General features: G+C 38.4%; 1 protein-coding gene across 3 annotated transcripts in view; it reads left to right on the top strand.

Moving 5' to 3' along the window:
- KCNS3 (potassium voltage-gated channel modifier subfamily S member 3) overlaps nt 1–25,771 on the top strand; it is a 42,098-nt gene extending 16,327 nt beyond the window's left edge. For 2 of the 3 annotated variants that reach the window (XM_034432152.2, XM_034432153.2), the window contains exons 3-4: nt 164–1,686; nt 25,134–25,771. In XM_034432152.2, coding sequence (XP_034288043.1) covers nt 213–1,686; nt 25,134–25,171 — 1,512 coding nt within the window. In that variant the 5' untranslated portion in view covers nt 164–212 and the 3' untranslated portion in view covers nt 25,172–25,771. Of the gene's footprint in view, nt 1–163; nt 3,944–25,133 lie in introns of those variants that run through there. The other variant, XM_087882364.1, reaches the window with a different exon arrangement.
- The last annotated feature ends 492 nt before the right edge of the window (nt 25,772–26,263 follow it).

The following is a 26,263-nucleotide window of genomic DNA, read 5'->3' as shown; positions in this document are numbered from 1 at the left end:
CCGCTGGTTCAGGTGACTGACCTAGATTGGAACTTGCAACATTATTTGCCTTCATTCATGACATTTAGTATTGTTCATAATTTTCCTCCTTCCGTTTTAAATCATTGCAATTAACACGAGACTAGATTGGATCACCTACCTGTGTTTTGTGTTGCCTTTTTAGGTGCAGTGTAATATTATGTGCCTTGCAAGCAGAGCTCACAGTGATCAAAATGGTGTATGGTGAATTCTTCCACAGACCAGGACAAGATGAGGAGCTTGTCAATTTGAATGTTGGTGGTTTTAAACAGTCCATTGGTCAAAGTACATTGCTCAAATTTCCTCATACAAGGCTTGGGAAGCTACTCAGGTGCCATTCAGAAGAGGCTATTCTGGAACTCTGTGATGATTACAGTGTGGCAGACAAGGAATATTACTTTGATAGGAACCCTTCTTTGTTCAGATATGTGCTGAATTTTTATTATACAGGTAAACTCCATGTTATGGAAGAACTTTGTGTCTTCTCCTTTTGCCAGGAAATAGAGTACTGGGGGATCAACGAGCTCTTCATTGATACTTGTTGCAGTAGTTGGTATCAAGAAAGAAAAGAAGAATGTCCTGATAGAGAATGGGATCAAAGAAGCCCAGGTGCAAGTCTAGATTCTTCTTTTGATGAGTCCTCTTCCATATTTGAAAAGGAGCTTGAGAAGTTTGATAAACAGTGGTTTGGAGAGTTGCGCAAGAAAATATGGATCAGAATGGAGAACCCTGCGTATTGTTTATCAGCCAAACTGATTGCTGTGTCTTCCTTAAGCGTGGTCCTAGCATCTATTGTGACTATGTGCATTCACAGCATGCCAGAGTTCCAGAAGGTGGGTGTCAATGACAAAGAGGTTGAAAACCCAATCCTGGATGTTGTGGAGCTCATATGCATCATCTGGTTCACCTCTGAGCTTATTATCAGATTAGCTGCTGCTCCGAGTCAGAAGAAGTTCTGGAAGAACCCACTGAATATCATTGACTTTGTATCGATTGTTCCGTTTTATGCCACTTTGGCTGTTGACACCAAAGACGAAGAAAGCGAAGATATTGAAAACATGGGGAAGGTGGTTCAAATTCTACGCTTAATGAGGATATTCCGAATATTGAAACTAGCACGGCATTCTGTTGGATTGCGGTCTTTGGGTGCAACCTTAAGGCACAGCTATCATGAAGTTGGACTTCTGCTTTTGTTCTTGGCTGTTGGGATTTCTATTTTTTCTGTTCTGGTCTACTCAGTGGAAAAAGATAATGACACTTCAGAGCTGACTAATATCCCTATTTGCTGGTGGTGGGCCACAATCAGCATGACTACCGTTGGCTATGGGGATACCTTCCCAGTTACCCTTGGAGGAAAGATTATTGGCACAAGTTGCATTATCTGTGGAATATTGGTGGTAGCTCTTCCTATCACTATCATTTTCAACAAGTTTTCAAAATACTATCAGAAGCAGAAGGATATTGATACAGATCAGTGCAATGACACTCCCAAGGAAAAGACAAATGATCTTCCTTATTTTAACATTAGGGATATTTATGCAAAAAGGATGCACTCCTTTATTTCTAGCCTTTCTTCAGTAGGAATTGTAGCCAACGATCAAGATTCAACAGATGCTTCCAGTATTCAAGATCTTGATGATGTTTATAACGCAACATCTTTGCAGAATGGTACAGGAAAATGAGTTGAATCTCTATTTCTTTATGGTTCCCTTCTAATATCAGCACAGCTTTTATAAAGACCACTTAATTCTCAGGGTATTTAACTCTCTGCCATATTAGGGCATTCTTTGCTCTGAAGATGTCGCACATTCTTTACTGTTTAGATGAGGCTTAAGGGTAGACAGATGGTGGTTTAGCTTTTAGCATGACATAGGAAAAAGGCATTGAATGTTTGCTTCTGGACTTACATGTATTAAAGTATGGTTTGGATTGAGGTCTCCAGAGAAAGGGAGAATTGTGTGAAAGTAGGAAATGTGCCCCACTGAGGTGGAATTCTAAGATGCAGATATTCTTGGAAATGTATACAAGTTCAGATGAAAACCGGTTAATGTGGGTTACAGATGCTCTTAACGTCAATCATGGGTGCCTGCTAGCACAGAAACTCCTGTTCCATAGAGAGGCGTCATTTCTCAGACATACTTTTGTTAGTCCCAAAGGTGCTTTTTCAAGAGGCAACTGAACTTTCTGGTTTTTCTTGCAAAAACCAAAGCAAAAGCAAACAAACAAACCCCGAAAAGCTCCTTTGGGACAACCATGACCTGGATGATTGAAAATCTCCATAGATGTACCTTTGTTAGATTTCTTTAAATTTACAAAAGCCTCAAGTGTTAAATCAGCAACCCCAACTGAAGAGATAAGTTTCATCTTTGCTTCTCATTTATAAAAAGGCAATGTATAGCTTCATATTTATCTTGTGACATATGGACATCAAACTTGCATGCCTGACCATAAGAGAGTAATACATTATATCTCCTAGGCAGCCCCTTGGGCTTCTATTATGCTGCTTGAATCTGCTTTCTGAATCTTGTGAATCAGATTGTGGTAACAATGGGAGTGTCAAGCTGTCAGTTCACTGACCTTGAAATTTTTACATAAGATAGCTATAAGGATCCTCAAAGCCATAGTTTGTTTACCAACCCGTACAATCCAAATCAAAGTCTCATGATTATGGAGAATAAACCACATAGTGTCCTTTGAATCAGCAGAGCAGAACTATATAACAGGAAGTGAATTTCAGCACTCTCACTGACCCGCCTTAAAACCTCACCTTTCCATCCATTCACATGACTCTTCTTCCATGGCTATTTCTGCTTTGGCTACTGGGGAGAATAGAATAATACTTGGTAACCAAGAGATTTGGCTTTGGTTGCTCAGGAAGAATAATGAGCTCATGGAAGAGCTTCCATGAAGTCAATATTTACATTTCTGCACAATAATGACCCATTCCATTATTGGTCCAAGTTCTGAGCTCCATATTTGCATCCTTCCTACTTTCTCCTAGTAATAGAGCTGCTGCTGTTGTCACTACTGTACGTCACAACGCAGCCCATAAAGGCAAAGTTGCTTGTCAGCTTCTAGGTAGCCCATTGCCTGCTGTTGACCAAGTATCACAAGTTGCCAGCTGTGGCTCCAGGACCAGAAAAGAATGGAATGGTGGCAGCAGTATTTGCAGTACAGTAGTGCCAATTACATGGATAGTGGAGAGGCAGTTCATTCAGACAGCCTTATTGAGAGTCCCAGGGCCTAGCACCATAGAATTGCTGCCCTTCTTATGTGATAAGAAGAACCTGGGGAGAGGACAGAAGGCTGTAGAAGTTTTGAGGCTGACCTCTTTTTCTTCTTTATTGATTGAGCCCCAGTTGTGCCCCTTTTGCTACTCTGGATCCAGGACTACTTTTTTAAAAAAATTTATTTATTTTGTCAAGCATGTATAAGATAACATATATAAGTATAAACATGATTATGAATACAGGAAATGGATACAATAAATGGGGACAGTAGGAGAGGGATGGTAGGTGCGCTTATGCACATCCCTTACAGACCTCTTAGGAATAGGGTGAGGTCAACAGTAGACAGTCTAAGGTTAAAGTTTTGGGGGTTTGGGGAAGAAACCACAGAGTCAGGTAGTGCATTCCAGGCATTGACCACTCTGTTGCTGAAGTTGTATTTTTTGCAATCGAGTTTGGAGCAGTTTACCTTAAGTTTGTATCCATTGTGTGCTCGTGTATTGTTGTGGCTGAAGCTGAAGTTGTCACTGACAGGTAGGATGTTGTAGCAGATAATTTTGTGTACTATGCTTGAGGGAAATCATTCCAGTATGATAAAACGTGATGATCCTTTTTTTCAGTTTGAAAAAGCACAATCCCCCCTCTTTCCTTAGTGTGGTAGACTTTGTTGAATGGCTGAATAAAAGCTTGGATGTCAAGTTGTGCCTTTGCGTTGTGGGGAGAGTTGTGTCTTCTCACCTGTGTACTTCTTTTATTTTGGTAATGGTGACAGGATCCAGGATGATCCAGGAAGAAGCTAGTTCATTTTTTTTCTATACTGATAACATGGAAGGAATTCATTAGGAGCTGCTATAAATGGTACAGTCTTCATTGTTTATGGAATTCATTCTGATAGATTGACATCAGCCAACCAGTGCCTGAAATCTTGGGGAATCCTTGTAAAATGACCAGGTTCTAGTCTTGTATTTGTGGCAGCCAGAGTGTGTGACCAGCTCCCACCAATTTAGCTAAATACCCTTCTTCTGGTCATCTTGTATCTCAGCCTGCTTGTGTCTGAAAAGGCCAGAAAGTGTTAAAGAGAAGAAACATTTATAATTTTAGTAGCAAGGATTAACTAGAAAACTTCAAGGTATTGTTATCTTAGCTGTAAGCGCTCCTGCTCCAGTATTTGCAAAAATTACCCCAAGTCACAAAACTAAAACAAAAGCAAAAAAACAGTAATAACAACTCTACTGTTTGAAGTGCAAGAATAAGTGAGATGTTTTCTGACTTCCAGTAAAATACATATGCGTTTTCTTGTAAAGTCACCAGACTTGAAGGAAATTACTTTGTGGAAGTTAGAGGGATATTGTGATTATACTCTAAACTGCAAAACAGTCTTTCCCAATCTCATTGGTCCTGTATTTTGAGTTCTAAATTAATAAAGTTAATTCACATTGGCTACGGATATGGGAGTCAAAAGTTAATATAGCATAGCAGCACCTTTTGCCAGCTGTGGTTATGAAAAAAAAAATGACAATGTTGGTGTGATACATCACTTTCTCCAGCTGCATGTTAATAAAAAGAACAATCTTCCTTGGGCCTTGTAGAAACTAAAATGGAGAAAGTCCCCTCCCCCCTTCCATTTTTTTTCGTGAATGAGTGGTGTTTCTTTACTAATGAAGATAGATATTGTCCCTTTTCATGTTGCTACAAGCCTTTCCTTCTCCCTAGGTTACAATGGTTAACTGCCCGGGTCAGTAAAGATTAAATTTCAACTCAACCACAAAGTTTCCTTGATAACATTAGACCAGTAAGGTTCTCTCAGTCTAGTGGTGGGTTCTAACCAGTTTTACCACCGGTTCATATCGCTTCGCTTCAGCTGTTTTTTGAGTCAAAAAACAGCTGACGCATGGCAATCCACTCTGCCGTGCCTTACAGCTGAGCTAAAAACAAAAGAAATAAAGGTAGGTATAGCGCAGGGGCGGGGGGATGGAAGGCTGAGTCAACCTTGAGCCTGGTAAGATTCAAACCTGCAATAATTGCAGGCAGCTGTGTTAATAACAGCTTAATATTATTAAGCTTAATAACAGCTTAATTAACAGCTTATTAACAGCTTAATATTAATATTATTAATCGTTAAAGTTATCAAATATTTAGTTGAATTCTGGAAGCTTTTCAGAACAACACTGTTAATATGTCATAATTTTAGGAAATATTCCCTAAAAATATTTCCCCTTCTTTCAACTCCATTAATTTTACATGATCAAATCAAATCAAATTTACAAATTCAAATCCTATCCTCTTGCATAATGCGGGGTTGGCTATTATGTGTAGCTGCTAGCAGGTTGCTCATTCTTGAGTTAGGAGAAGGGTGGTCTTGAGGCAGGATGAACAAGACGCAAGAAGAGCACATATATAGCCTAGAGCAGGAGTCAGCAACCTGCGGCTCTGGAGCTGCATGTGGCTCTTTCACCCCTCTGCTGCGGCTCCCTGTCACTCAAAATATGTGCCACAACTGCCAATATGCGACACCCGCCAGCATGTGATTTATTGAGCTTTTCGACCCCCAGTAGGCCAACCATCCCAAGAAAAGAAAAGTTTCAGAAGAAAACAGAATGTTTAATTCAACTACAGTATATATGCTAGTTTTGTGGTCGCTCAGGAAATAGTCAGGCACAAGAAGGGTTTTGTGGCTCCCGGTGTTTTCTTTTCTGTGGGAAACGGGTCCAAATGGCTCTTTTGAGTGTTTAAGGTTGCAGACCCCTGGCCTAGAGACAGAACTCACTTTTCTATAGTGAATTGTTTAAAAGAGTTCTCACTTACAAAGGAGTAAGTGTTATTCAACCATTAATAATAGAAGCAAGATTGAGAACTGGGGTAGATAACTTTTGAGACCCCTTCCAAATTATGCCTTTATGGCTTTTTGTGCTTTAGATTGTAATAATATGCTGCTGCAGGGACCTTTCCTGCTATTTTAGATACAAGCCTTGCTTTTGAAATGCAGATGAAATAAGGGATTCATTATATACATTTATTTTGTGGATGTAACTTTTAAGGTTGTTTTGTACAGAATGAACAGATGGAAGTTGTAAATGGTTCACTGGGAATGGTTCAGTTTTTGAAAGCAGTTTGTCACTTCCTAGGTAAAAGGAGGTTTGTTTTTTCTTCACTCAGCTGGTCTGTCAGTCTGAAAGTGCAAAAACCCTTTTGGTTTCCTTGGTTGTTGTTTTTTTAAGTGAGTTTGGGAAATTTGATTGAGGAAGGCAATGCAATAACTCTAGCTTCCTGAATGCAGCAATTCATTGGACGTTTATTCCCAGCATTCATCCATAATCTGTGCTTTCTGCAGCAGATGTTGAAAAAGACTGAAATCTATTAGAAATCTGGAGAAAGTTCTTTCAGAAGAATTGATAGCTTTTATAAAACCATTACCTCTTTTTTGATCCTCTTGTTCCCTGATGCTCTCTTTTTAAAAGGCCTAAGTAACCACATTCTGCAATTTGGGTAACTTAACAGGGTTTATAAAAATTCCTGTGGCTGATGTGAAAGGATCTGTTGTGTATGCCTCTTAGCATTATCAGTCATTTAATCGCAATGAAGTGAAAATCATTAAAAAGTCAGCTACAACCTGCATGGTGATTACTTTTCTAAGGTCTCTTTCTCTTTCTGTTGTCTTTGAACTTTAGGATTAAAAGTCATTTTATCCAGTGGAATTCATACATCAGCAGTCTCCTGCAGTAATATTTGTTGTAGAAGCATATAAACTTGAGAATTCTTTTCAAAAGAGTCTGAGGAAAATGATTAAGTAGAATCATTAATTGTTATATTTTAGTTTTGTTTATATTTTTATTACATTTTATTAATATTATTGCTTAAACGATTCCTCATATATGTAGGTACATTATTTTGAATAACTGCTGTCACGTGCCAGGGAAATCAGGAGATCCAGGCAGTTCAAATGGGTATAAAGATTTATTGCAAGTATAAGCTCTCTACAAGAATATGAACTATCCAAGCAAATTGGTGGTAGATAAGGAATTCAAGGTGGTCTGGACTTGGATCTCTTGCGGGCACTAAGGAACTCATGACTGATGATGTGTTTGATTCCTCCCTCGGGCTCAATCTGGTCATCTCCTACAACTTTATATGGGTCTGTGACTACCATAAAAAAAAGTTGTTTTCATAGGAAGGCTTCAGATGTCCTTAATCCTATTAATAAATTAATCCATTGCTAAATAATGAAACACTTTTGCATTTTCATGGAAAGGCTGGAGAATTTTTGGGCAGGCAAGGCTCCAACCTAGGATATTGCTACACTCAGCCTGTACTGTGATATTATTATCAACTATTATTCACGGTTCCTTTTCTTTTTATGGGGCATTTATGTGTCTTCTTTGAACCTGGAAGCTGTGCTCTCCTGGGAAATCATGTATCTTAAGTTAAGTGGCAACAACGGTGCACTCCTGCTTGCTCCATAATGCCCTGTTGCACTCTGTTGGCTCCTCCTGAACCTAACTGTATATTTTTCTATGGTTTGTGTGATTCCTGTGAGCCAAGGAAAAGATTAAAGAGGTGTTGACAATATGGTCTGAACACCCAAACCTACCCTAAAGCATCTTTTTGGCTTCAAATTCAAAGCCAAAATTCAAAGTACATCCCTCTTTCAGGTTTACCTTAAACAAATATTTAATGTTATTTTTCCCCCTTTCATTAATATACTTGTTGAGTACTGCGTAAGATTTGAAGTATCTTCATCTCTTTGGAGGTCTGCCATAGTGGGGCTTTATTTATTTAGGGTTTTAAGACTGCAATATAAGGTTTTGAGTGAATGGGAAATGATACCACACTGGAAAGTATCTAAGAATACATTTTTCACCATTTTTAGCCAGTGATAAATAATTGCTTTGGGAATTTGGATACTCTAGTAAAAGTTATTTATCTTTTGAGCTTATGCTAACTCACTCATTGAACAGAGCCACATTTATCTCATTAAACAATAGGAAAAAAATACTTATGAGTAAATTATGATAGAATTGGTGCCTTGTCTGCAATTATTTCTGTTCTTCTAGGCTTTCTTTTAAAGACACCGTTATCTCTGTAATTTGAAAGTAGGAAGGGTGTAGAGAGTTTCTTTGAAACTGAATGTCAGCGAAAATAAGGTTTTGTTGTGCAGTAAATGTTGCTATAATTTTTTTTCTCTTTTCCTCTGCCCCACACGCACATGCACACACATACATATTACCTTCTTGCTTCCGAGGTTCTAGGTTGTGTACACAATCAAGCACAATACAAAACATAGATTTTTTTTAAAATAAAAACTGGAAACAATAACAAACTATAACAGCACAAATTTACTCCAACCTAATCACCAAAGATTGTCTGGAAAAGCCAGGTTGCACCTATTCTCCAGAAGGCTACAAGAGTCAGGTTCATTAACTGGTATACTAGACTCCCTCTCTGAGTGCGCAAATGTGTAGCAGATATTAGTAGTAGCATAAACACCAGAATGTTTTTGCACCCCTGAGAGAAGCATATGAGTATATCTGCTTCCCAGTTCAAGAGTTCTCTTTCATTGCCATTGGTAAACCCAATTTCCTTTTACATAGAGCTGTGATGGTGAACCTATGGCACGCGTGCCACAGGTGGCACATGGAGCCATATCTGTGGGCACGCAAGTGTTGCCCTAGCTCAGCTCCAGCGCACATGCGCACACCGACCAGCTCATTTTCGGGCCTTCTGGGCCCACCAGAAGTTGGGAAACGGGCCGTTTCCAGCCTCCAGAGGGCCTTGGGGGGATGGGGGAGGCAGTTTTTGCCCTCCCTAGGCTCCAAGAAAGCCTCTGGAGCCTGGGGAGGGCGAAAAACGGGCCTACCGGGCCCATCAGTAACCTTTTTGCCATCACGTGACAAAAGCGAGGGGAGTGCGGGGGGAGGTGTCACGTGCGCATGCGTAAGGGGGCATTAAGCTATGGGTGTGGGCACGCGTGTGTGCGACACACACACACACACACACACCGTGCTCCCCCCGCTTTTGGCACACATCGGCAAAAAGGTTAGCCATCACTGACATAGAGACTAAAATGACCTGTGTTGACACTCAGATGGCTTATCATCGTTTTAAAAAGTAAAGATGCAGATTTTGATGCCAAGAACCCAAGAAGACAGAGAGGGGTCATCAGCTTCAATCTCCAGTTACCAACATTTCCCCATTTCTGGCATAGAATTTGTCCCAAACTCTTACATAGTTCCCTATTCTTTGCGGTTGCTTTCTATATATAGACTAGGGATAAATTTTCCTTGGTGTGGTGAGGTTGCATATGTACTGTAATTAATGGATCTGGTACTCTGTGGTTATGGAACCCTTTCAGCTCCCGGTCTTGATACATTATGCAGTATCTTCAATCTAGCCTTAAATTCTGTGAAGAATGCGATGAAACCTGACACTGGGATGACTGACACCCAGACATTTTGTTCTAGGCAGAACATGCTGAGCCTGGATAGCTCAGCAGACTAATGCATTGTAATTTAATTCCAGTTGTCTGCAATTAGTAAGTTCGAATCTTGCCAGGCTCAAGGTTGACTCAGCCTTCCATCCTTTCTAAGGTAGGTAAATTGAGGACCCAGTTTGTGGGGGCAATAAGCTGACTTTGTAAAAATATACAAAAGTATGAAGGCTATTGCTTAACGCATTGTCTCTGGAGAAGGGCGGCATATAAATCAAAATAATAAAAAAACAAAAACATTGCCACTATCAAATCCCTACTTAGATTTTAAGGACCTTTGCTCTCGAATTGTTCCTCTCTGCTCCTGAAGTAGAGATGATGGGCTGCTTATAAGGATTTGAACTGTGTCGTTCTGCATTGTACAAATAGGGCAGGAAGCACAAGGTTAGCACAATGTCCCCGCAGGAGGACACCCTTTACATTAGTGGAGGAAGGTGGAGATCCAGCTGCTTCTAAAGTGCCACTGTTTTCATCCCCATAGCCATAGATTGCAAGTGCTCCACCCCATGGGGCTTGTGTTATTCTACGTATATCATTGGTACTTTTATTTAATCTACCCTCCATGCCTAGCATTGATAGCTTTATTCATTTTAATGGCGACAGCCATTTATATCACTACTGCCTAAATCCTAAAAGCCTCTGTTGAACTGGAGTGCAACCAGATCTAAAAAAAACCCAGCGTTTTCCTGTAGGGACCAGCCATGCAAGGAATCCTCCATTAGTAAATATAACCTTTAAGCATCAAAAGCCTGAGAAAGCAGCTGAAAACCACAATTTTTTAGCCCTGTTTTGTTTTTGTTTTTTTTGTTTTTTTTGCCATTGCACAGTAATCTCTGCAGATAACATCCCCTTGAGCTGAAAAAGTTGTACTTTGTACTGTTTCATGAGTTAGTCCTATTCAGTCTCCTTGCTATGAAATAATCGCCTTTGTTTGGGCTGTGAGGATCTCTGAAATTGTATTGAGATAAATGCCTATTAAATGGCAGTCAGAAGTATTTTCAGAAGACAGTCACTGATGGCTTGAAATGTTGAAAACAAGGACTAAAAATCACTGCGCACACTGCTGCAGTTTCTAAATTTAGAGGAAAGCAATGAATACATCTATGCTTAATTGTACAAGATGTATCAGTTTTATCCTCATTGTGGCTGAAAGAAGATGGCAATTACTGTATATATGCACACACACAATGTGTGTGTGCTGTTTATCTTCTATCTATCCATCCATTTTAAAAGCCATTCCTAATCTACAGAGCTGAAGAAAAGCAAACCACCTCCTTGATTTCAACTCTAGGAGTGAAGTACCTTTTGCGATGTTGATCAATCACAACTTCCAGGACAATGTCAACATTGTTCATGATGGCCTAGGCTGCTGATCAGCAATATCAGGCAGGCTTCAGGTTAGTCATTCCTGCTGTAGCCCCAAGGCTACAGCTCCTTTCCTTTGTCTCTTCTCTGGTTAGCGGATGGCCATGATGTTCTTCCTAGGAGGTAGGAAGTAACAACCTTCCAGGAACAGATTATTTTATTTTGGGTCCAATCCCAGGCAATTGGAAGCTAAAGGTTTTTTGTCATGATAGGTCAATTGTTAATAAGGTTTGCTTCAAGCAGAGGTGGGGAACGATGGCTTTTTTACTAAGATCTGTGAACTTCAACTGTCAGAATTCCTCAGCCATTCCTACCTCCAGCTATCCATTCCTACCTCCAGCTGAGGAATTCTGGGAGCTGAAGTTCACAGATTGTAAAAGGGCCATAGTTCCTCAATCATGGTTTAAAGGATAATCTCAAATAATGATAAAACTACATTATCAATTATAGCAAATGCTAAAATTCATTGTTGCGCCCAGTTCTGGGTTTTCTCCTTCTTCCTAGACTACTAATGTGTGTTTGTGCATCTATTTGGTAATGCATGTCATGCTGCCTGCTGTTTTGAATAGATTCTGATTGAATAGCTGTTGTGTCGTCATTACTTCCTAGAAAAATTGGTACCTGAGTTAATGTCTGCTAATGTTGAAGTGCTGATCAGATCATCACATTAGAAAAATATGTGGTGCATTCAAAGTAGTTCATAATTAATTCAGATGTAAAATGTTTGTTACAAGAAGAAAAGACACTGCGATTCCAGAAAAGGGATTTTGAAACTATTAAATGCAAGTGAAAGAAAACTGCCCTATGTATAATTCTGATGAGACTGTTTTTTGAACATTTATGACCCTATAAACTGAACAGTCTCATCAGAATTATATATAGGGGCAGTTTTCTTTCACTTGCATTTAATAGTGTAGGCCCAAACACTGATGTGTTTGTGCAGTTTTAAATAGGTGAGACAGAATTAACAATATGAAATCTTCAAAAGTCCCTCCTTGGGGGAGATAAGATAGTCTAGAAACACAAAAGATAAATAAATACATAAATAAAATATGCCAACTCCCTCCACATTTGAGAAGTTTCACTTAATGAGCCACAAATAGTGCCGGCCTGGGTTAAATTTACAGCAGAGATTTACTTGCATTATTGTCAGGTATACATTTAAACGCTCAACTCCACTGGGTCGCCCTGACCCCACCCTGAAGGAAGGGATTACAGGGTCATTAAAAAGAAGAAAAAGTGGCAGGTATATATTCAGTCTGCACCCAGATTAGAGGTTTAACTATCTGCAGTTGTGGGTGATTTTTCTCCCCACCCCACTATCTCCAAAATACAACACTTTGTGAAAACTCTCACAGTTACGCAACCCTAATCTCTAAAAATAACCAATTCTTTTAAAACTTTACTTGAACTTTGTTAACTACTTTGAGAATACTCTATTTTTAAGCTAAAGAAATAGAAATGTTTGGGCAGTAAGGATGAGGAGATGTCTGCACAGAATTATTTTCAACAAAAATAATTACTTTTTCCTTTAGATTAGCTCTGCGTGACACTCCATTTGAAGTTCCTGATTTACTTTATCCCTGTTAGCGGGTTTCTTCTGTTCTGATTGGTAATCATATGAGAATATAGTTGGGGCTGCCTCATACCAGTTGTCACGTTCCTTTGCCCCCCCCAGGTAAGGAGAAACATCATCATAAAGGAAAACCATCTGTGTGCATGAAGGATTTAAAATTCCTGATCATGTAGCGTTTAAATCATAGCAAAAGCCTGTGTGCATAGAACAGTCTTTTCTTAATTAATGTTTCTCTCTGCTGTAAGTACAGAGGTGCTCTAGGAATGCTAATGCCCTCAATACTTAACAGACTTCAAAATAGGTCCAAAATGTTCAACTCTCCCCATTCCTGAAGGCCCTAAAAGGATCCTTAGGCGTTGTTTGCAACCCACTTAATCTTTTTCTACTTAAATTGAAGGGAGGAAGTCTGGTTCTTGAGGGCACCAGTATGCTGTCAGACATTTTGCTTGATACCCACTGTTTAAACAGGGTTTTTCAATTAAAAAGATTATTTTAATTTTAAAATTTACATTACATTATCACATTAATTTATTTGATTTTTTAAATTAGTTTTTACTGTTTTTAAATGTGGTTTTTATATTCTGTAAACCGCCTTGAGTTGCCATGGGCGTATAGGTGGCAGTATAAATTTAATAAATTTAATAAATAAACAAACAACAAATAAATGTAGGTGGGTGTCATGCTGTAAGGCTAAATGTGAATCTGAGCATAATATTTATTTGCAACATAGAAATATTATCATAATGGAATAATGAAATGCCTCTGAGGGTAGGACTAGTTTGACATGTAGTAAATTGGTAATTTTGTCTTTTAAAATGCCGGTTATTTTGTAAGTAGGTCTCTATGCTAGCCCTTTTCTCCATGAGCCAATCCGAAAATTCAAAGTGAGCTCATGGTCTCCCCAAAATGTCTACTTTAAGCTAAATGTTTGATTCTTCCTGCATATGCTAGTTATTGGATAGAAGTTGGGTTAATAAAGTTAAAGACCGTTGTATATCCAAGAGTAGATAGAATATGAGTTTACCTGACTGAATAACAGTCAATTATGTGTGGGAGTAGAATAGACATGTGAAAGTGGAGGTGTGATAATAGATGCAAGGCCATTGGACTTAGATACACTGTTTCCCCTCATAAACTGCATGAAAGAAAAAGTCTGGGTTGAGTTATATCACATATCATAATATAGCTATCATCTATCAGCTTTTTCTAACCAGACACTTCCTTGTTATGTGTACAGGACAAGTCCTTGTACAGTATTTGTAGCTTGAAATTCTAGAAGCTAAAGATTCTCCTTCTCCTTCTCCTTCCTCTTCTTCCTCTTCCTCTTCCTCCTTCTTCCCCTTCCCCTCTCCCTCCGTCCTCCTCCTTTCCTGCAGGTGCAGGATCCATTTCTTTTTTTCCAATTCAGGTCCCTGAAATTTGTCCACAGAAAACAGCCACCATAATATTGGATTGTTCCACTATTCCAGACACTGTCTTGGAAGGAATTTGCATGAGAGGAGAGCATATTCTCCCATTTTGTTTTGCTGTAGGGAAGATAAAGTTTGTTGAGTACAAAGGGAAAGAGTGAATAGCATCATGTACATCTTGGAAATTTCCCCCTGATGCAGAAACTTCTGATGCAATCACATTTTCTGCTGATTGTGAGCTCTTGGTAAGAGAAATAATTTTGGAACCGATCTTATTTTGGTTGATGCCAAAATAGCCATTAGTATTGTTTCCTTTTATCACTTAGGATGCACAAGGAACTTTTGCTGATTGCCAACAAGATTCCTGCTTTTTTTGTAAGCTTTAAAATGTTTAAGTCATGTTGTTATGTTTGTTTTTACATCATCATCAAAACAAAGGCATTGTAGGCTGCAGCTCAGCTCTAAAATGAAAGGAAAAAAAGACAATATTTGCATATTTTTTCATGTAGACAAATATAAGTATGATGTCAGACCAGCAAATCATATTAATTTAAATAAACTAATACATACCATATGAAGAATACTTCTGATGACTTTTTAGAACTATCTTGGTTGAGGGCATGAACATACTGTAGGAGTATGAATTGAAAATAAATTATCAGATACTCTAAATAGTTGGGTTTCACAAGGAAAATAAACAATTGTAAAAGATACGTGTAATCCTCACTTAACTGCTGTCCTCTTTACCAACCATTCAGAATTATGACGGGGCTGATAACTTTACAACCCGTCCTCATATTTACAACAGTTGCAGGGTCCCAGCAGTTGTGTGATTGACACTTGTGGAGTTTCACAGCCAGATTGTGGTAGGCAGAAGCCAATAGAGAAGCCTGCAGTAACATTGCAAGTCATGGTTGCAAGATGTCTCGCTTCACAACATTGGTTGATTCAATTAACAATCACAGCAGAAGTTATGGTCGCAAACCACGGATGAAATGCTCCCGGTTCGGATCGGATTGGGCGATCCGGTAGCAATTGTGTCCAGTGGTTCAGAGAACCGGTAGTGATGGTGGCGCGAGGCTCCGCCCACCCACCCGGGTGCCGTTACTTCTGGTTTTAACCAGGAAGTAATGTGTTTTTTACCCTCTGCGCATGCACGTACACTTCCGAACTCGTAAGGAAGGTAAGTAGATTTCACCCCAGTCACAAACCCATTGCAATCACATGATGTCTTGCTTAATTGCTGAATAGTTTAGTTGCTGATTTGCTGGAGCCTATTGTGGTTATTAAGCAAGGACTAATCATGTGTAAATGGTGAAAAACTAAACCAAGTGGATAATAATGTGCACCTTAGTACCTTGCTAAACATGAGGAAATGGATATAGAAACTTTAAAACATGCAAACGTGGGTAAATAGTAGTGATAATATTTAATATGTTGTAAGACATGAATATTTGTTGAGTGAACATTATATTACCACCGGTTTCTGTCCGTTTATTATATGGAATAAGAACTGGGTATGTCAGAAACACAATAAAAATTGGAAGCAGTGGGAGTAGATACTCAATGTGTGTGGTAAAACAAGAAGAGACAGAGTTAAGAATGAATGGATGCACAATATATCTGGGCTGAATGCAAAATAAGGTATCTGAAAGATACATATTGAGGTGGTTTGGTCATAATGAGAGAATAACCAAAGATCAAAAACAAATACAGAAGAGTGAATGGGTTAGGGGGAAGGGGGGGCTGAGAAGGTTGTAGCTGGAAGGAGTTGAGATTCTCTGAAAGAAGTGGGAAATATAAGGAACAAAAGGAAATTCTTGACATTGTATATGGATGTGTGTTGGGAGCAATAGTTGGGACTTATTCCCAGGGTAGAAATGCATGGAGAAGTATAAACATATAGTATATTTATATACTATACTATATAGGTATAAAGATAAATTATATTTCCTTGGTTCAGGTAGTCCTCGACTTACAACTACAACTGAATTTCTGTTACTAAATGAGACATTTGTTAAAGAGAGTTTTGCCCCATTCTTGCCACTGTTGTTAAGTGAATCACAGTGTTGTTAAGTTAGTAGCACGGTTGTTAAGTGAATCTGCCTTCCCCATTGACTTTGCTTGTAAGAAGATCGCAAAAGACTGGGACACTGCAACAGTTGTAAATGTGAGTCCATTGCCAAGTATCTGATAATTTTGATTACATGACCTTGGGGATGCTGCAAAGGTCATAAGTGTGAAAAATTGTTTTGGATCACTTTTTTTAGTGCCATTGTAACTTGGAATGGTTGCTAAGCAAACTATTATAAGTGGAGTTTATTAATACCTATAGTTTATTTTTTCACAAATTTCTTATGTTTATCTGCTGCATTAATCTGTAGTTGGCCCCGTACATAGAAACTGCAGGTACAATACTAGAGCTTGCTATCATGTTTCTGTTAACTTGTGATCCATGACTAATGAGGGCTATTCTTAATTACCTGAATTACTTGGATTCAAGTAGTAAAGGCACTGACCTTTTAATCAGGTGTCCAACCATTATTGTGGCATATTTTAAGTGGACCTCAATCCTTGTATTTGCATTTCTTACTAAACAGACCATGTAAACATATATTTATTTAAACCCACTAAGAGTCAACTCAATGGTATATATCACTTCTGTATGCAGGCGGCTGATCACAGTATAACTGATTATCAGTCCTTGTCAGTCTATATTTATCAGTGCAAAACACTTAGAAAAGTGCTTTGACAAGCGTAGTAGTACAGCTGCAGCTTTGTCCTCCGAGCATTAAAGCAGCCAAGGTTTGCACAGCTGTCTTGAAGGCTGAACACCGCCATTTTTCTCAGCAAAGCAAAAAGGTTCTGTATTCCTTTGCAGGCGGAAGCAGCTGTGAGCTGGGAAAGGACACATTTGTACCAACAGTTTGAAAACTGCTATTTTATACATGCTGCTGTGTATTAAAAATACGCATTGACCCAGAGGTTGAATGTAAGAGTAGAAGGGAAGCTGCCAATAGAAGAGAATATATGTATCTTAGGGCTGAACTGTGGGGTCCTTGATGCTCTTTGAGCTTGGTGGTTTTCTTGGAGACTTTTCATTACCAAACTAACATCCTCATGGCGATTACCATCACCATCACCAAGGACCAGCAGTGAAATGCACCTGCGCTACCGGTTCGGGAGTGTGAGCATGCACGCCCTCAGAGGGTCAAAAATGGGATGTAATGACGTCCCGGTGGGTGGGTGGAGCCTCCTGCTGCCGGTGCTACCAGTTCACGCAAGCCGGATAGATCCGGCCAGATTTCACCGCTGCCAAGGACCACAGAAAGCTTGCTGGTTAAGTGACTTGTCCTTCCAAAATGAATGACAGGAGATTAGATTGCACTTTCCCCTTTGAAATAAACATGTGAAGTGTTTTTTACTAGTGGAGATGATGAGAATGAGGATGAGTTGGATTGCTTTATCCAAGGAACCTTCCATAAAGTTGGATGAAGATATTGGTTAGTCGTTCTTCTGGATATGCAAATACCTAATACAGTATATTTTCCATTTTCTGGGAATAAAATAATGATGCATCTTAAACTAAATCCTCAATTATTCATTCCCTCTTTCAGATGAATTAATATTTGTATTGTAATCTTCAGAAACCCATAGGAAATAGCATGCAAAAATTTCAAAAAGTTGATATACACATATTCCATCCAACAGTTATGGGATATATACACATTCCTTTTTTTTTTTTTATTGAAAAAGTTTTCAAATACAAATTTTCCCCCCTTTTTTTTCCCCTCTCCCTCCCCCTCCCTAACCCCCCCTCCCCACCCATCCCCCCCTGTGACTTCTTCATAACAAAAAAAAAACCTAATTCATAACAGATTACTTACTCCCTCCTCTAGATATTGACCTTTACTTACTAAAAATATTATTAATATTATAACATCCCCCTTTATCCATACATATCAAAAAAGAGAAAAGAAAGGGAAAAAAAAAGACATTATACTATGACATTATAAAATAACTTCTCCACTTTAAAACTATACGATAAGTCCTACTTTAACATTTAATCTTCTATATATATTACTATAACATTCCAAAGCGGCCTTCCCCATAAAATCTAGTTTAACATTTATTCCACTCTATCCATTTCCTCCACTCCCCTAAATATAACACTTAAAAATCCCTTTTCTTAGACTAATCAATCTACTAAATAGCTTATTCACCCACTATCATGCAAAATTGCCATACACAACATTTCTTAACATCTTTGATTCACTGCCCACACTTCTTAAAAATATATGTCTATATTTTCCATTATATCTAAATAAAAAAAAAGAAAAGACAATGACTTTAAATTTATAATCCATATAGTATCTTCTTTGAGGTCTTTCCACTGGATTGGTAGAACCAACATCCATAATCGGGTAACATAGCTTACTGGTGCAACAGTTTATTCAGGATCTTCAATCATATCTGCCCCCATCAGTAGTAAATATCTTCTTATATGTATAAAAGTAAAAACAACCACCCGAGTGACATTATAATTATATTCCATATAGTAATAATTGTGGGTTTCATCAGGATTATTAATTCCCATCATCGTAGTGGGTAACAACCCGATCTTCTGCATGCCCCAGCATAATTCTCTTGCCTTGTGATTCAAGATAATATAATATGTTTATCAACACAAAAAGAAATTCCAAAATGGATAATTCAAATCCATCAGTTTAAGGCTCGTTTCACGTCCCCAGATTACGGCCATGCAGAGATCTGCCACAAACCTCAGGATGATATTAACCAATACGTCGCCTCTTCTGTGTTTACACATAATTGTTCATATTTTAAAATCACTGGCTTCACTGTTGCCTGATTAGAAATTTCTGTTTTTATGCCACCTATTTCTTTTTTTCTTTTCTTTTTGTGGGTTTGGTTTCCATCCTGGTTCCCTTTCTATAAAGTGTGTATCATCTGGTCGGTTTTTATTCTGCTTTGTAGATTGGTCTTGTTGGTTTTGCTTTTGTATCTCATATTTCTTTTTTATCCCTTGTATATCCCCTAATTGGTTTCCATGTTTATCCTTGCCTTGATAAGTCATCACATTAAGATTAGATGCCTCTTCTCTCAAATTTGTAGATAGTCCAGCTGGGGTATCCAATAAATCCAAAGGCAATTCATCTGGTACAGTCTCTGTAATTCGAAATTTTACCTTTATTTCCGGCTCCTTCTGCTTATCCTGTATTATACCTGGAGATGTTAAGTTCATTTTCAACCTATTTTGATAAAATTCTTCCGCTCTTTCAACAGTATTTAACTGATATCTTTCTCCTTGGTATCTAAATATAATACCAACTGGGGCGTCCCACCTGTAGGAGATATTTCTCTTTTTTAACTCATTCACCAGAAAACCAAATTTCTTCCTTTCCATCAATATCTTAGGTGGGAGTTCCTTGTAAATCCAAATCTTTCTTCCATACAATTGCAAATTAGAATTGAAGGAGTTTTGAACGATATTATTCCTAATTTCCTTATCTGTAAAATAAATCACCACATCTCTAGGCCATTGCCTTTGCTTAGCAATCCAGGAGTTGATTCGATAAACTCTGTCGATCCTACAAAACACTTCGTCAGGTTGAACCTTTAGAATCCCAGCTAGAAATTCAGAAGATATTTTCCTTAAATCATCTCTATTATTTTCCTGCAAACCTCTTAATCTTATCGCATATTCTGTAAAATTATATTGTACCATTAAAATCTCTTTTTCAATCTTCTGTTGCAGATTTTCTGCATTACCATACTTTTGATCAGCATCCATTTTAGGTTTTTCTTCTAAGCTATTATCCTGAGTGTTTGTCAAATCATTTTCAATTTTTTGAATTCTATTGTCCAATTTATCTTGAATTTCTTCCATTTTAGACTCTAGTACATTAGTATTTGTGTCCAACTGTTTCATAAATCCTGTAAAACCATTAACCACTTTTGAGAGTTTTTTCTCCAAAAAATCAAACTTAGATTTCACCAATTCTTTAATTTCCTGCTTAAATTTTTCAAATTGCTGATTCACAATCTCCTCCCTTCTTTCAATCTCCTCTATAAAAAATTCTATTATATTAAAGTCAGGTTTCTGAGACTGAAGAATTAAGACTTGTTCCTTTAAGTTGTTGGTGGGGGGATCCCCCCCCTTCTTGTTTATCTGACTTTATGAGTCTCAGTGCCATGTTTCCGCCCAGGCAGGCTTTGTTAAAAAAAAAAGCAAGAAAGAAAAAAAAAGGGGGGGGACTTCTTTCCAATCAACAACAATATCAGGTCTCCAAGGGAAAAAAAAAGAGAAAAAGACACAGGAGCAAAGTTTTGTCTACAAATGTAGCCAGTGGTATTTATTCCGCTACATTGTAGTAATAGAAAACGGAAAGACTTTCCCTTTCAGCCTCTCCTCCAGCCAACGCCATTTTAAAAGGCTTCTTTTTTTTTCCTCTTTCTTTTCCTCCTCTCTCTTAAGTAATTTTTTTTTTAAATCAGTAAAATACTTGCGGTTCAATATTACAGGTCCAGCTCACATTTTCTTTGAGTAGTCTGTTAAATTTGCAGGCTTGCTTTTGACGCCTGGCTCTGCATCAGCAGAGGTCTCCCAAAGCCCGGAGCGGCGGCTGGGGATACGGGGCATCTCATCCGCTCCGTCCCAAAAGTAAAAAAAAAACTTTTGGGACTCCGCAGAGAGTTCTACCCACCCCTGCCGGCTCTATCTCCGTTTCCTCATGGAAACGGAGTTTTTTCAAGCCGCCATTCCGTTGTGAAGGCGGCTCTAACAGGCGATGGAAGCTGACGATCCCAAAGGAACATCTGGCAGCGGCAAACAGCAACCCGGAAGTCCATATACACATTCCTTTTAATTAGTTAAGTTACTGCACCCAACAGACAAAAATTCCAGTATGTGAAATGGATATAAATCCGTTAAATCAATCTTATCTATCTATCTATCTATCTATCTATCTATCTATCTATCTATCTATCTATCTATCTATCTATCTACCTACCTACCTACCTACCTACCTACCTACCTACCTACCTAATAATTGATCAATTTATGCATAAAACTGTTCTTGTAAAATATAAAATCTATGCCAAAAGGAAACAGTATCTTTTTAAAATTGGTAAAATATAATAGCATTTTAAAAAGCTATGATTTTTTTTATATCCAGTCTTTGTTATAAAGAACAGTAATACTTTTCTAATCTCCAATATAAATCTCTTGGGGTGCAAAACCCCAGAGAACCACTAGGTGGCAGGCAGTAAAGGATTATAATTTTTTGTACCTCTTTGCTGCCATCTGGCTATCATTTAGAATTTTTACAGCTTGGCCTTGAAAATCTTATTGAAAAGGGGAAAATGAGATTAGTGGTTGCTTTCTTTTTCAATGAAAATGAATACACTTAGAAAATTTTAATGTCTCTAATGTCTGAAAGTCTAAAAACACCATTTAAGGTGAGCAAAATATAATGAGCAAAAAAGTATATGTGATTAAATGTCTAAAGCTGTCTTTTCCCAGTATTTTTCTTAACATTTACTTAGATTAAGTACCTTACATGTCTAAACATTAATAAAGGCTATCATTCTGCATGACAACTAATAGAGACAAAAAGGGAAGAAAAATAAGTGGCTGGCATACCATAAATATTGCTGTAGGTTTTTAAAAGATGAGATTTATTTTTTAGACGTTTAGAGTTTCCGGGGGATTCTCTAATAAAAAGGTGGGATGTGGAAATTTAGACATATCACCCTTCCTATGACTTTGAGAACTTAGTTTTAAATAAATGTCACACATGATGTGTACTTTATGCAGTCTGTGAAGCTTTGACTGATAGCAGAGTTTTGCACTCGATTGAATCAGCACTTACAAGAGCCAAAATTGACCATTAGGATAAATTGGAAAATTGCTTTGAAATTCTCATGGCTGATGACAAGTCTAAAATTAGGTCCCAATTTGTTCAGTGGGCTATGGTTATGGCCTAAATGGCTTTTTAAATTTGAAGTTCAAAAGCAGGGCACTCTGATTCATGTCTGAAACTAAGTGAGAGAACTTTAATCTTTGTCTCCCACAATGAACTGTGCTTTGCATTGGATATTTTCATTGAAGCGCTAAGTCACACATCATTGGAAGCTTTTCCAATGCAACCAGGAGGTGTAAGGAACGTCAGACAGTGTAGAACCACAGCAGTAAACCAACAAACTGCATGCCACTGTGGTGCATTAGCCTCTTGCATTTGCTGTTTGCTTTAAAACTTACAATGTAAGTAGTTTTTCACCAAATTCATTGGGGTATATTAGCCCGAGGAATATTATTATGGTTGGTTGCAGAGTTAGCCAGATGTTGGGCTTTAACTTGGCATTTTTGTCTAGTTATTGAGTCCTTCCCAATTATTATTGTCATTATTTTTATACGTCCTTTCCATTTCATTTAACTTGGTTAAATTCTCTTTTCAGTTTCTTAGTAGGTACATAAACATAGCCAGATATTACTTTGTCTATACTAAATGCATAGTTTTGGTTTTTTTAGCCCAGGTCTTGAGTCTGCAAAGAACAACAGCCCAAAGTTAACGTTACATCAGCCTAGAATGTTCAAGCTAAAGGCAGATGCACACAATGCCCAGTCTAAGATTTTAAGGCACACACAGTTTTGTTCAATAGTCAAGGACCTGTGGATGAAGCAGTAAAGCATTCTCAGATTGAAGTATTAAGTGTCAGAGCTTCCAGGTAGCTGGGTAAGTTTTGTAGATAAAACAGAGAAAATACAAGAGGCTGGTTATGCCAGCATTTAAGTCTCAAAGCAAATATTGGAAGTTTTAGGTTCTGACCATAGTTGTAAAAGAAAGACTACTCAAGAGCAATAATCTATATCCCGGTAGATCACTGCTCCCAAGAGGTTCTTCCAAAAAGCTCTTCTTGCAGGTTTTTCTGTGGCAATGACATTGTAGGGATGTTGTGCAGAATCAAGCCTGCCCAGGGATCCACCTGGCCACTGCTCATCTTGTTCAGATGTAGCTCTGTCCCCCAAAGTCACTGGATAACTGGAAAGTCCATTGGTGAACTGACTTCAAAACAAAACAAAACAGAAAGCCTATAAGATTCCTAATATTGTGCTGTAGCTGCAGTCAGTCAAGCAGGATATTGCAGGTCAGGAGAAAACATTTTTAAAGTTCCATGAATTTCAGTGGGAACAATTAAGCCTCCGTTGAATTCTCATCCTGAAATCGATAAAATTTGAAAGCATTTTCCAGCATGAGAAGCAATGATGATCACACAGCATAGATCCAATATTAAAAACCTTTGGATGGGGTTATTTGACCAATGAAAGTCGTTTGGAAAAATGTGAAATTCTTAATATAAATACCACCCTGGGACATGTTTCAAATGATCATGAATGAAACTGTGCCTAAATTTTCTCGATAGGATTCAGTGGCTCTCTGATTTCCCCCTCCAGACAGGCAACATTAGGAGCATACTTATTTATTTATTTTTTATTTATTTATTGGAATTTGGCAAACAAAAATGAGAACAAGAATAAGAGAATAAAAATACAATGATAGGGACGATAGGCACGTTAGTGCACTTATGCACCACCACCCCTCTACTGACCACTTAAGTATGAAGTAAGGTCCATGGAAGTCAATTTGTGATTGAAACTGTGAAAATTTGTAGCTGAGACAACTTAATCAGGTAGGGCATTCCAGACTTTGACAACTCTATTTCAGAAATCATATTTTTACAGTCATGTTTAGAACTATTTACATTGAGTTTAAAGCAGTTGTTTGTGTACGTCTTACTGCGATTAAAACAGAAAAAGTCATTTACAGGTAAAACATTATTATGTATAATTTTGTATGCAATACCTAGGTCTGACTGCAAGTGACACAGTTCTAAGTTATCCAAACCGAGAATTTTGAGCCTAGTGGCATAGGGAATTCTTTTGTTTACAGAAGTGTGCAAAACTTTATTCCCATCCTCCCGCTCCATTCAACATAAGCATCATGATTTGGAGCCTAAGAGCTTAGTATCAAATGAGTAAGGGACAAGGCATAGGAGACCTAAACATGTTTTCTGTTCATTCCTCAATTCTTTCTTCTTGTTGTCCCTCATACATAGTTGGTAGTTGGTGAAAAATAGAACCAGGAAAGATTCTTTATACCCAAACAGCATGTGAATTGGAAGACGTCTGATCAGTAGTATTCACAGCGGGGAAAGGTTTTCCTAACAAAATAACAGTATTGTGATAAAAGTCTCCTCTTTTTCTGGGTGTGTAGCAAATGTCTCACACACACATCCTGCAAAAAAACAGAGCTTGCAGTGGAATGCTGCAACATTGTTTTTGTCAGAATAATGAAAGCAGCAAGCTTCTGCAAATGCCCCTTTATCTGACTTTGAACAGCATAATCTGATCTAATATTTCATAGTTGATTTTTGACTATACTGCATTATTTTGTGGGGAAAGTGAAGGGGAGCAGATCAGTGCTGAACGGTTTCATTATAATATTATTCTAAAACAGCATTTTAGCTACTGTAGCCTCTCTGAATCATTGTATTCTTAAGGAGGAAAAAAACCTTGTGTAACCTCTAAAATCCAGGCATTAAGTAACTAGAAGGAAGGAAGGAAGACTGTGGGATATTCCTATTCTTTAGGGACACAAGGAATGATTAGAACCCCATTAGAGCCGGGGTGGCATAGTGGTTAGAATGCAGTATTATGGGCTAATTCTGCCAACTGCCAGCAGTTCGATCCTGACTGGCTCAAGGTTGAGACTCATCCTTCCATCTTTCCATGGTCAGTAAAATGAGGACCCAGATTGTTGGGGCAATATGCTAACTCTGTAAACCACTTAGAGAAGACTATAAAGCACTGTGAAGCTGTATTTAAGTCTAAGTGCTATTGCTATTAGCATGCCAACGTATTGTTTCCAAGCACATCATTGACTTGTGTATAAAAAGTTGATTTTGAAGAAACCAAGCATTAATGTTTATATATATATGTGTGTGTGTTGTGTGTGTTTGTCTCCCTCATTTAGAACATGCATCTCTAGTCTCTTCGAAGACCCATCTGTGACTGGACCTATCTGGTTACCTCGGGCACTAAGCACAGCCAAATGAATCCATGTATTGTTGACGAGACGCTTCAGCAACCCAACTAAATCAGGATGGTTAAAGGAGCTCTCTCTCACAGCACTAGGGGAGAAGCAGTAAGTGGCAAACATGAGGCACTATTAGCAAATTTCGCTACCGCTTACTGTGCATTTGCTGCTGCGGCTTCCTGCCAGCCCCCATTTCACCCTAAGCAAGCCATATGTACCATTAATAGCCTCATTTTATACTATGGGCCAGAGAAAAAATTTATACAGAACCCAGCTCCCCCACATGATCTTCTTTTCATGTTCCCTCCTCCCCATGAATTAACAAAGCACCAGCCCTTCGGGTCCCTTCAAACGCTTCCCCCCCCCCATCATAACTGCTGCCATTGACTTTGGCTGCTGGATGACAATGACGATACTGAGAACTATGTATTTGCTTGCTGCTCTTCTGCTTGTTGTTGTTACCAATGTCAATAAAACCGAAACTTCAGCAGGGCAACTCTGCAAATATCTCACCCAACTTCTTTACAAGAAGGAAGGCTACCTCAACACTAATAAAAGTTTTGACATGAACAATTTTCCTCGGCGAGTGTGAGTGTTCTTGCTTACATTTTGTACTGAGCGACGGGAATTTCTGCAGAGGTTTTAAAATGTGTAATCTAGGACTATGCAAATGGCTGAATTCAGGGTTTAGCAGGCAGCCTGCAAAAATACAGAGAAATCTAAATTAATTGTTTTGTGGTGCATTTGTTTGTTTTCTTGTCAAGCTGTCTTGTCTGCTGTTTTCTCTAACCCCAACCTTTAAAAGTGTCGATATTCTTTCTATCCTTAAAGGCCACTAATAAAAATACACATTGTATTTGTGTGATGATGCCATGCACATTTCACCAGTCGCCTTCGCTGTAAATATCCAAGCTAAGTACAGGTCGTCCTTGGCTTAAAAATCACAATTGAGCCTAACATTTCTGTTGCTAAGTGAAACATTTGTTAAATGAATTTTTGCCCCATTTAACCAACTTTCTTGCCACAGTTGTTAGGTGAATCCCACTGCAGTTGGTAAATTAGTAACA

Source organism: Pantherophis guttatus, chromosome 1 (assembly GCF_059756535.1).
Source record: "Pantherophis guttatus breed Tessera chromosome 1, ASM5975653v1, whole genome shotgun sequence".
Classification (NCBI taxonomy): domain Eukaryota; kingdom Metazoa; phylum Chordata; class Lepidosauria; order Squamata; family Colubridae; genus Pantherophis; species Pantherophis guttatus.
Note: the sequence above shows the minus strand (reverse complement) of the source record. Positions and strands in the feature narration are given on the sequence as shown.